Source organism: Mandrillus leucophaeus, unplaced genomic scaffold, assembly GCF_000951045.1.
Source record: "Mandrillus leucophaeus isolate KB7577 unplaced genomic scaffold, Mleu.le_1.0 Scaffold7, whole genome shotgun sequence".
In the NCBI taxonomy this organism is placed as follows: domain Eukaryota; kingdom Metazoa; phylum Chordata; class Mammalia; order Primates; family Cercopithecidae; genus Mandrillus; species Mandrillus leucophaeus.
In genome coordinates, this window is record NW_012107585.1 from 6,959,956 (window position 1) to 6,971,904 (window position 11,949).

An 11,949-nucleotide genomic window follows, 5' to 3' on the forward strand; every position below is an offset into this window, starting at 1 on the left:
AGACAGGGTTTCACCATATTGGCCAGGCTGGTCTTGAACTTCTGACCTTGTGATCCACCCACCTCAGCCTCCCAAAGTGCTGGGATTACAGGCTTGAGCCGGGGTGGAATGTTTGAAATTGGGAACTGACCTAGCTTATTGTAGAGCTATTGTCAAAATATAGTCAAAAGAAAATATGTGAAAGAAGGCACATAACCCAAACTGAAGAGATTTGTTTTTTCTAAAGCATTCTGATTGAGAAATTTTAAAAACTAGAATTAGCCTCAGCTATCAGTGAAGTCTAGAAAGCCTTCATTGGAATTAGATTGTCTTAAGTATGCTGTGTTAGGACTGAGATCTTTAAAATCAGATGCCCCTGATGCTTGGGCTGACCTGTCAAGAGCTTTAGCTTTTTTCTGTCTGCATCTTATAGGCTCCAGTTAAACTAGCCATTTACAGGTGGTTTGATAATGACACAGTGCCGTCCCATATCCTTAATGGCTTTGGCATTCCATTATGGGACCTTCCTGAGAGAGTTAATACTTTGGTTAGATTTTATAACTTTACACACACACAGGAATTTGTGTTTTGAGCTAACTTTATGGAAGGTAGGTTCTTCATGCAATTTTGTAAGACCCAACTCTTTGGAAGGTTCAGCAGCATTCAGAATCCAAAGATGTGGATTATGCTGGCTTTCTGGTCATCATGGGGAGCATCGATGGCAAGGTTTTCTCTAGTGATAAATACGGATTGATTCCTGACCTAATGAGATACATTGTGTAAGTGTAGGTACAAAGTGAAATCACTTCAGCAAACACGGAAGATGATGATGACGACGATGATGAGGAGGAGGAGGAGGATGATGATGATGATGAAGAAAACGTGGAGGATCGGGTGAGGCCACCTATAAAATTTGGTTTCCCTGACATGTCAACCTGACAGGAAGGGAGGGTACCCTGTGGACTTTCTCTAGATTAGAACAGGATGTTTCTTCTGGTTTGAATGTAGGACAGTATACTGAAACACTTCTAGGACTGCTGAGATGACTGGAAGAATATTCAGGGCCAGTGATGAGTTTAGAGTGAGGAGGGTCTGGACTTGTGGGACGAGGGCTAATGGATGCTCTGTGGTTTCAGAACCCCGGGCTCTCCAAGGAGAGAGCGAGAGCTTCGCTGTCTGACTTGTCAAGCCTTGATGATGTGGAAGGGATGAGCGTGCGCCAGCTGAAGGAAATTCTGGCTCGGAATTTTGTCAACTATTCTGGCTGTTGTGAAAAATGGGAACTGGTAGAGAAAGTAAACCGGTTATACAAAGAGAATGAAGAAAACCAAAAGTCCTGTAGGTTAATCTTTTCATTTTTTCCCTATAGTATTTTTCCTTAGGCTTTTAAAAACTGGGTTGTTTCTGTCACAATTAACTCAAATTTATTTTTGAGAAAGCTGTGAACCATTTTACTGAGTATCAGTTAGTTATATGAGCCTGTTTATAGATCTGGGAAGTAGTAACTTCATTATGTGATGTTCATTGTGTCTGCGAGACCACCACTGCCAAGTGAGTTAGAAAATTATTTAATTTGGTTTTTCTTACTATAATTAACTATTTGTTAGAACCCTAATTAAATTCCTTGTCTCTGTAAAAATGCTTATTTTCTCACTAATGCCTTTGGCCGGCCAGTACCTTAGTTCTCTCAACTTTTAAATCTAACAGTAGGGGGAAAATTCCCTATAGCCCAGCTGTTACGTAGTTCTTAGCATCAACTATTTGTAGATTTCTTTGTTTAAGTCACAAAAAGCTGAGGTTAAGAACTTCTGAACTAGGCTGGGTGTGGTGGCTCACACCTGTAATTCTAGGACTTTGGGAGGCTGAGGCGGGAGGATCACTTGAGCCCAGGGGTTTGAGACCAGCCTGGGCGACATAGAGAGATCTCATCCCTACAAAAAAAACAAAACCAAAAAAACCTGATGTGGTGGCACCAACCTGTGGTCCCAGCTACTTGGGAGGCTGAGTGGGGAGGATTGCTTGAGCCTGCAGGGAGCCATGGTCATACCACTGCACTCCAGCCTAGGTGACAGAGCAAGACTGTCTCAAAAACAAAACAAAACAGAACAAAAACTTCTGAACTATGTATTGATGAAATTTGGCACAGAAATTCTCCCTCAGCTGGTAACATCATCAAGCCCATGGAACACTTATGGACAAGAAAAAATAATTCAGTTGTATTTTATTTTTTTCTTTTTAATTGTAAAAACTAATATGTGTACTTCAATATTTTTAAATTGAGACAGGGTCTCACTATGTTGCCCAGACTAGTGCTGAACTAGGCAAGGGCCACCATGCCTAGCCCTCAGTGGTATTCAGACTAACAAATCTTACGTTCCTGTCTAGCTTCAACAGCCCTCCCATTATTAACTTTTATCATTTTGAGTTTTCTCTTTTATTTTATTTTATTTATTTATTTTTTTTGAGACGGAGTCTCGCTCTGTCGCCCAGGCTGGAGTGCAGTGGCGCAATCTCGGCTCACTGCAAGCTCCGCCTCCCGGGTTCACGCCATTCTCCTGCCTCAGCCTCCTGAGTAGCTGGGACTACAGGCGCCCGCCACTGCGCCCGGCTAATTTTTTCTATTTTTAGTAGAGACGGGGTTTCACCATGGTCTCGATCTCCTGACCTTGTGATCCACCCGCCTCGGCCTCCCGAAGTGCTGGGATTACAGGTGTGAGCCACCGCGCCCGACCAGTCAGTTTACTTCATAAATGTAAACAACAACTATGTATAGTGCACAACGATAATGCCACTCCCACCCTTAAGTAGTTTGTGGTGTAGGATATAACATGGTTTTTATTATAATAGCATGTTTTCCAGTGTCCTTCTCCATTAACTCACTGTATAATCTAACCCTAGTTCAATCTCTGGCTTGGGTGGAACACACATTTTGTTTTGAGCACAGTTGGCATCTTTCCTAGCTTGACTGGCTCCAAGTCACTGATACCAAGATTGTTCCCATATCCCTGACAAGACGCTGGCTCCTCTGCTTTCCTAAGTTCTAAAGAGTGGGAAGGAACCCTCCACACAGAAGGGGAGACCAATGCCCACTCTGATTTCATCTTGAGTTGCCTAGTGCCTTCTCCACTGGCACATCTGCCATCTCATCCCATAGATCCTTTCTCCCCAGGTCCACGCCAGTAGTCGTGGGCCATGAACTAAGACCTCAGATCACAAGAATCTCTTCCCATGAATGGCAGTAAAACACTTCTCTTAAATCTAAAGACTACTGACCTTTCAAGCTTGAATTCCTGTTCTGTTCCAACTATTCATGATTCCCTTCGATCTCCTCTGACCTATAGAAAGAGAAGCACCCAAATCCATAGTCCTATGGCCACATCTCAGGCTGGGGTTAACTTTAACTTATTTGTAGTCTTTCTTATTCACAGACTATACTTTCTCAGACGTAAAGGTGGGCCAAGAGCCAGGACGGCCTATCTCTTTCAAGTTAGACTTCAGCAGGGCAAGGAACACCGGTGGCTTGAGATGATTCTAAGGCTAGGGAGGGAAGGATGCACAATTATTCCTAACTTTCCTATGGGGGCAACTGAGGCTCCTTTTCCTACTGAGATGAGGCTCCGGAGACTGTGATGTTCCCAGGGATACAAAGCTGGGGCAACTGAGTTAAATTCCAGTAGCATCCTGACTCCAAAGCCCATCTGCAGAAGACCAGCTGAGGGTTTCTTTTTCTAGTTACAGAAGTAATATATCCCTATCACAAACGTCTTGAATTAGACAAAGATATAAAATAGAAATACATAACTAACATTTGTTGGGTACTTCAAGCATTTTATTCTTTACAAAACCCTGAGGTATAGCTTTTATCATTGCCTTTTCTAGTGGGGAGAACCAAAGTGCAGAGAAGTTGGGATCATTTCTTGTACAACACTGGGGTGGCATTGGGCCTGCAGTGGTCATTCAGCAGGTGGCTGCTCAGCTTTGGAAGGGGAGGGTGGCTAGCTGGCCAGCCATGCCCAAAGCCAAGCCTTTAGCTCTCTGTTGCCTTTCAGATGGTGAGCGGCTGCAGCTGCAGGATGAGGAAGACGACAGCCTGTGTCGCATCTGCATGGATGCCGTCATCGACTGTGTCCTGCTGGAGTGCGGGCACATGGTAACCTGCACCAAGTGTGGCAAGCGCATGAGTGAGTGTCCCATCTGCCGGCAGTATGTGGTGCGAGCCGTGCACGTGTTCAAGTCCTGAAACTGAGGCTCCCCTCACCAGGACAGTCACTCCCAAACATTTCAATGCACAGAAGGGACTGGAAAGCTACTGTTCAAAGGCTGAAGCTATTTTTAAACATTATTTTCACTACTAAGTGGGGACAGAAAGATCCATCCTGAGTTGTGGAAACATTGGTCCATGCCGTGAGCCTGTCTGCCTGTGGACACGTGAGCTTCCCGGGCTCAGCTGGGCTTTATCACACATCCCGTGAACACTCATTGAAGTCAGCCTGTTTGTGCCATGTGGGCATCAGCCACTGTTGTCTTGGGAGGACACTTACCCTGTTCTCTTATTTCTCCTTCATCCTATTTTTAACATAAACTGCTCAGATGTTTGAAACTTCTGTCCTCTTTGGATGAGATCAGTGTCCACAAGTGGCCGACATGGAACATGCCGAACAGTGGCTCCTCTGAATGTTCACTTTATTAGTCATGTATATTTTAAATGCTAACATTTGATGAATGTAAGGTTTCCACATTGTTGCTGTTTCTGCATTTAAACATAATTGGGAACAACTGACATTCTCTAGTCGACTGCCAGGGCCTTAGACTCCACATGTCCATTTTTGTTCAGGTATAGCTTTTTATAGCAAGGGCTGCATCTAGCTTCTTTTATTAGAAGTGTGTGCTAAATTCCTTATCAATGTGTAATCAGTTTACACTGTTTTGTATAGTGAAGGTGTATTTTCAGTGCTACCCGCTAGCTGATTTTAACTTTAGGAATAAAATTAGTTTTAAAAGCTTTTGTTTACATTGTCTTGGTCAGTTCCTAAATCAGAAGCATACAGTATGAATGGGTATCTGCGCCCTGGCCTAGCACCCCTCTCAGAAGAGATGGTGGGAGCACCTTCAAAGATGTCACATGGGGTGCAGTGGCTCATACCTTGTGAGGTTGAGGCTGGAGGAATGCTTGAGCTCACGAGTTCAAGACTAGCTTGGACAATATGGCAAAACCCCGTCTTTGGAAAAAATATGAAAAAATTAGCCAGGCGTGGTAGCCCCAGCTACTCGGGAGGCTAAGGTGGGAGGATGGCTTGAGCCTTGGGTGTGGAAGTTGCAGTGAGCCAAGATCACACCACTGAAATCCAGCCTGGGTAACAGAGCCAGACCTTGTCTGAAAACAAAGAAAGAAAAAAGAACAATGCCACGTGAGCAACAGTGCTTACATTTCCTGCTTGCCTATCACTAAGGTTAACTGCTGATGTGCTTTTTCTTGTGTCCAGGTATTATGCTAGGTGCTGTAGTTGCCTCTGCAGTCCTGAAAGAAACCTTCTGAAATAAACATTGCCTTGCTTCTCAGATGGGGAACCCAACCTCAGAGAAGTTAGACTTGTCTAAAACCTCATGGTTAGAAAGTGGCTATGCAGAATTTGAAACTAGCTCTGATGCCAGAGTTACTCTTAACCCTTCCAGTACCACATAAGAAATAAGAAACTTGGGCCAGGTGTGGTGGCTCATGCCTGTAATCCTGGCACTTTGGGAGGCTGAGGCAGGTGGATCATGAGGTCAGGAGTTCCAAGACCAGCCTGGCCAACATGGTGAAACTGTCTGCACTAAAAATATGAAAATTAGCCAGGCATGGTGGCAGGGTAATCCCAACTACTCGGGAGGCTGAGGCAGGATAATCGCTTGAAACCGGAAGGCGGAGGTTGCAGTGAGCCAAGATCATGCCATTGCACTCCAGGCTGGGCAACAAGAGCGAAATGCCATCTCAAAAAAAAAAAAAAAGAAAAGAAAAAGAGGAACTTGAGATATTATGCAAAAATGTTCTGAAATCTCTTTTAGGTCCAACTTGACTCGACTCAGGATGGTTGAGCTGAGACCAATGGTGAATTCAGTGCAGTTGGGAGTGGCCATTTCTCAGAGTCTGTGTATCTCCTGACTCTGCAGTGAGTAACACACATGGCCTTGGGTGCTCAGAATCTAGTAGTCAATCAACAGACCTGAAAATACCTGTGAACGCCAAGAGGCAGATGCCCCTGTGCTTTGGGCAGGAAGTTTGTGTGGCTAGTTGTAAAGAAAAAATTTTTCTGCTTTTGAAGATCAAAGCATGTAAATCAAGGCCTCCCACTTGTCTTCAACCATAATGAGTAGTAACTGGCTTCAGCAGGTCATGGCTTCCCTATAGAAGCAGCATAAGTTACCAGAGCTTTGTGGCACTTGTGCTTTTTGTCTAAACTTTTCACGAGACTCTGGAAATTTTAACATTTCCTCCAAATTGGTAACTTGGTGGCGTCTTTAAATCCAGGCCATAGAAGCTAACCAGTATGTGCTGGTTTTGTCTAAACTTAAATTCAAAAATTCAGATTTATACATAGTCTTAGCTTAAAACAGTTTAATGTTTACTCTTAGATTTGTGTATTACGTTTTAGTGGCTTCTTCATAGAGAGTACAAAATGCTTGGTGGATTTTTTAGATAGTAGTTTGAAGTAACCCTGGTTTATTAGCCAGACATCAGAAATGTTTAGTGTAACAGGCTTGATACTTGGAAATTGGCTTGTTTGGCAGAGGGCGAGCATTTCCCTCTGGAATTTGGATTTGTAAACTGGCATGCCTTTCTACCCGCCTCACCTTTTTTTTTTTGTTTTCTGTTTTTTTTGAGACGGAGTCTCACTCTGTCGCCCAGGCTGGAGTGCAGTGGCCGGATCTCAGCTCACTGCAAGCTCCGCCTCCCGGGTTCACGCCATTCTCCTGCCTCAGCCTCCCGTGTAGCTGGGACTACAGGCGCCCGCCACCTCGCCCGGCTAGTTTTTTGTATTTTTAGTAGAGACGGGGTTTCACCGTGTTAGCCAGGATGGTCTCGATCTCCTGACCTCGTGATCCGCCCGTCTCGGCCTCCCAAAATGCTGGGATTAAAGGCTTTAGCCACCGTGCCTGGCCTTTTTTTTTTTTTTTTTTTTAAATAAAGACAGAGTCTTACTGTTGCCCACCCAGGCAGAGTACAGTGGCATGATCACACCTCACTATAGTCTTAACTTCTGGGCTCAAGCAATCCTCCCGCCTTAGCCTCCCCAGCAGCTGGCATATGATGCGCACCACCATGCCTGGATAATTTTAAACAATTTTTTTTTTTTCAGTCAGAGTCTTGCTCTGTTGCCCAGGCTGAAGTTCAATGGCACAATCTTGGCTTACTGCAACCTCCACTTCCCAGGTTCAAGTGATTCTCCTGCCTTTTCCTCCTGAGTAGCTGGGATCACGGGTGCATACTACCACTCCCAGCTAATTTTTTATTTTTAATAGAGATAGGGTTTTACCATGTTGGTCAGGCTGGTCTTGAACTCCTGACCGCGGGTGATCTGCCTGCCTCGGCCTCTCAAAGTGCTGGGGTTACAGGTATGAGCCACTGCGCCCAGCTCATGCTGCTTTAAGTAAATTTTTTGAATAGGTCATGTCATATGGATAAGTTTGCAGTGGAATACAGTGAAGTCTCTTGATCCCGTCTTCACAATATGAAAGGATGTCATCTGAGGTGCCATGGTGTCTTCCTTTGTAAACATCAGATTCCCTAGAGGAAGGGACAGAGCCTCTTTTCTAGGTTACTAAGTTGTGATTTGACACAGCAAGCATTCCCTTGGATTTATGGTCCTTTCATTACTTCATCGGACATGACATGTAGGCTCAGAGTAGTTGCTTGTGGCATTTAGCCTCAGCTGGCCTCATCTTTGGCTCATTTTAAAAATAAAAGGGGCTTTAACCGGGCGCGGTGGCTTATGCCTATAATCCCATCACTTTGGGAGGCTGAGGCGAGTGGATCACGAGGTCAGGAGATCGAGACCATCGTGACTAACACAGTGAAACTCCGTCTCTACTAAAAATACAAAAAATTAGCTGGGCATGGTGGCGGGCGCCTGTAGTCCCAGCTACTTGGGAGGCTGAGGCAGGAGAATGGCGTGAACCTAGGAGGGAGAACGTGCAGTGAGCCAAGATTGTGCCACTGCACTCCAGCCTGGGTGACAGAGTGAGACTTCGCCTCAAAATATAAAAATAAATAAATAAAAGGGGCTGGGGATGGTGGCTCACCCCTACAATCCCAGCACTTTGGGAGGCTGAGACCAGCAGATCACCTTAAGTCAGGAGTTCGAGACCAGCCTGGCCAACATGGTGGGTGAAACCCCATCTCTTACTAAAAATAACAAAAATTAACTGGGCATGGTGGCAGGCGCCTGTATTCCCAGCTACTCGGGAGGCCAAGGCAGGAGAATTGCTTGAACCTGGGAGGCAGAGGTTGCAGTGAGCTGAGATCACACCACTGCACTCCAGCCTGGACGAGAGCGAGATTCCATCTCAAAATAAAAAAAATAAAATAATAAAATAAAAAGGTCTGTACGGACACCGTGGATTTGTACTGAAGTACAATCTTACTGGATTGTTCAGTACTCTTGGGGGGAGTTTATGGCCACTGCACTATACAGTGGCCTCTCCTGAAACTGGAGATCCACTGTCTCTCTCCTGTATTGCACATCCCTGTGGTGGCTCGGATCCTCAGCCCTGGCAGCCCCTCCCTAGCAGACCTGTATGCTCCAGGAACCCTTAGGGACAGTGGCTTCAAGTGTCTTTAGATTGAGTCATCAAGAGTCTGTGGATTTAAATTAACAGGAGACATGTATCTAGATGAGATCTTTCTCTTTTTGTTTTGAGATGGAGTCTCCCTGTCTCCAGGCTGGAGTATAATGGTGCAATCTCAGCTCACTGCAACTGCAACATCTGCCTCCCAGGTTCAAGTGATTCTCCTGCCTCAGCCTCCCAAGTAGCTGGGACTACAGGCGCCCGGCACCACTCCTGGCTAATTTTTGTATTTTTAGTAGAGATGGGGGTTTCACCATATTGGTCAGGCTGGTCTTGAACTCCTGACCACAGGTGATCCCTCCCAAGGTGCTGGATCCACTTCACCTGGCCTGTCTCGTTGTAATTAAAACTGTTTTGCCATGGTAAAAATAAAAGGGACAAACAGAAAACTCAGCCATCAGCAGGAAAGGCTTCTTCCACAGGAACAACGTCTTACATTGCTTGCTCTCATCACTGAGGAAGGAGGTTGGCTACCTTCTCCATCTTCAGATTCACTACAGCAGCTGTTTCTGTATGTGAATATGACACTGCCAGCAGGGTCCTGTCTTTAAAAAAAAATTCTGTAATCTAAAATTACTTCTCACTGGTTTCTACATCTGCCACTTGGGGAAGCCACCTCATGACCAAGTGTTTCCTACAGCCATCATGGCCCAAGGCTACCTGTACAGGATGCAGCCTCCTGCAGTTGCTCCCACTGTCTCCCAAATCTGGGGAACTTTTAGGCAACAGTAATGGCAAGTAGCCATGGAAGTAATTCTGTGTGGTAAGAGGCACACAGACAGATGAGCAACTCTTCTCCTTAAAGAAGTCTGTGTCTAATTCCTACGTGCAGCCGTTGTCAGAGCATACCTTTATTAGCCAGAAACGGATTTCTTTCTGAAGAAGAAAGAAAAATGACGCACCACAGGGTACATCAGATGAATCAGAAATTACATTGTTTGGGCCTCAAAACAGTGTTTACTGACTCTGGGCTTAAACTTCTAGTCCACTCCTAGAACAAAAACCCTCAAAGTTCAAGAGTGGTTTTTTTTTGTACAATTGTTTATACAAATTCAACAAAGGTAAAATCGCATCAGGGAAGGTCTAGGAAACACCACCTTACAACAATGGCACTTATAAATGCAGAACTTTACAACTAGGAAATAGCCATGTTACAAACCTAAATGAGAACTCAAGTCACACTTCAGAGGAGAGAAAAAAGCAAAAGAAAGGCTATGTGGGAGCATTTATTCTACGTCTTGACTCACTGTATAAATTAGATCTATGTAAGTACAAGAGCTCATGCTGGAGCAGACCCTCCTGAGTGCAAAGGCTGAAGTCGAAATTTTAAAATTTGAGAAAAGTGAATTCTCTACAGAGGAAACCTGGCAGAGTATCTTACTTCAACTATAATTTACATTTATCCACAACATGCTCATGTAACTCTTGAGGTACAAAGCAGGCTCTCAACTTCCAGTTAAACATGCTTTTAAGTGGAAGGTCTTAGCCTGCTTTGTTAGATCTGGGCACATTTGTAGATGGGTTGTGTCGATGAAGTACACGTTAAATTCTCTCCTACCTTAAGGAAATCAGGAAAATTGGCAATCTCAAAACAATAAAAACACTGGTATGCATTCAACCTTGCATAAATAACTTTTAAACAATTTGTACAAAAATAGTTCTGCATAATGTAGGATGTAACAAAACCAACCAAACAAAAAAAAGTGTCAAGACGGCAGCAGATGTGGTGTGTGGTCCACTTTACGTCAACACCCAAAACCTCAGTGTTGCAAGGAATGAAGTGTCCAAAACACCACTACCACTAACAGAAACTCCTAAGCTCATGCTTCAGTATGAGAATTTCTCCAAAGTCCACCCTCCTCTCTGACAGGAATGTCTTCTTGTAAAGGCCGCCTTAGAAATGGTCCAGAAAGCAGTGCAGTTACGATTTAGAAAGACCAAAGGAAAGTGTCGCCTCACTCATCCCCCAAATGGGTGGTTGAACAGCTTCTCCCTTGGAAAGACTTGCAAAATGGAATTGCATTGTGGTCTGTTGTCCCACGTTCCAAATGGAAAATAAAAGCCCTCATTTTTGTAAAGTCTCTTCCCCTCCCAGAGCCCACCCCGTATTTACATTCTTGTCCTTGGACTAACTCAGTTTTTGCAGGAGTTTTTCTTCTACTTGCCCAAACTGGACACTCACAGACATCTCGGCTATGAACTGCTCACAGCCTTCCTTGGTGACTTGCTTGCAGTACCTCAGGTCAATGTGACAGATGTTTCCACAGCGTTTGAAGAAGGACAGGCACTGATCAGTGACCTTATTGCAGTCTGCAGAGAATAAGTAATGTGAGGTGTGAAGGCCAGGAGCCAGAAGGCCCCCCCCAGACCCAGGTACTCAGCACTGAGGATAGGTCAGAGCTCTACATATTCCAACCCCTGCTGTGCTGCACTAAATAAAATGTTACTTGCTTAAAATCTCTCTCCTTCAAATGGGGAAGGGTTTCACCCACCAGGTATAAAGGTTAATATAGGCCTAAAAAGCATTCAAATAACCATGTGAAAATCACTTCTAATTTACCACACAGCGGCCTCTATACATGCCTATGCTCATGTAAGTAGTTCTATGTGCTTTTACAATGATAGGCTAACACACCATGTTAAGTAGTTTGCTTTTCTCATCTAATATATTGTTGATGAACACTGCTCTGTGTCTATTACTGTGCATTTATCTGCCTCTTCCCTTCAGATAAATTCCCAGAAGGGCATCGCTGGGTCACAGAAAGAACATTGCTAAGGGCATCTTGGGATCACTTTTGCTTTTGCAGGCCCCAGTGCTTTGGAGCAATTCACAGCACGAGGGACAGCTGTTTGGTCCTAACCCCAGGACTCACCGTGTTCCATCAGCCTAGGCACCAGACCAACATGCCCTTCTAGCAAAAGCAGAATTCAGACTTCATCACACCCTCTGTGCTTTTCTTTTCTTTCCTTTTTTTTTTTTTTTTGGAGGCAGAGTCTCACTCTTGTCACCCAGGCTGGGGTGCAATGGCACAATCTTGACTCACTGCAACCTCCGCCTCCCAGGTTTAAGTGCTTCTCCTGCCTCAGCCTCCCAAATAGCTGGAATTACAGGCGCCCACCACCATGCCCGCCTTTTTTTTTTTT

General features: G+C 44.6%; 2 protein-coding genes across 4 annotated transcripts in view; one reads left to right on the forward strand and one right to left on the reverse strand.

The window, feature by feature from the left end:
* Positions 1–4,984, forward strand: part of RNF34 (ring finger protein 34, E3 ubiquitin protein ligase) — a 39,279-nt gene extending 34,295 nt beyond the window's left edge. For all 3 annotated transcript variants that reach the window (XM_011964432.1, XM_011964434.1, XM_011964431.1), the window contains 3 exons: positions 769–873; positions 1,116–1,317; positions 4,029–4,984. In XM_011964432.1, the coding sequence (XP_011819822.1) occupies positions 769–873; positions 1,116–1,317; positions 4,029–4,219 (498 nt within the window). In that variant the 3' untranslated portion in view covers positions 4,220–4,984. The remainder of the gene's footprint in view (positions 1–768; positions 874–1,115; positions 1,318–4,028) is intronic.
* A 4,758-nt stretch (positions 4,985–9,742) lies between these two features.
* Positions 9,743–11,949, reverse strand: part of KDM2B (lysine (K)-specific demethylase 2B) — a 176,172-nt gene continuing 173,965 nt past the window's right edge. Inside the window, exon 24 of the mRNA XM_011964553.1 lies at positions 9,743–11,115. Within this exon, the coding sequence (XP_011819943.1) occupies positions 10,934–11,115 (182 nt within the window). The 3' untranslated portion in view covers positions 9,743–10,933. The remainder of the gene's footprint in view (positions 11,116–11,949) is intronic.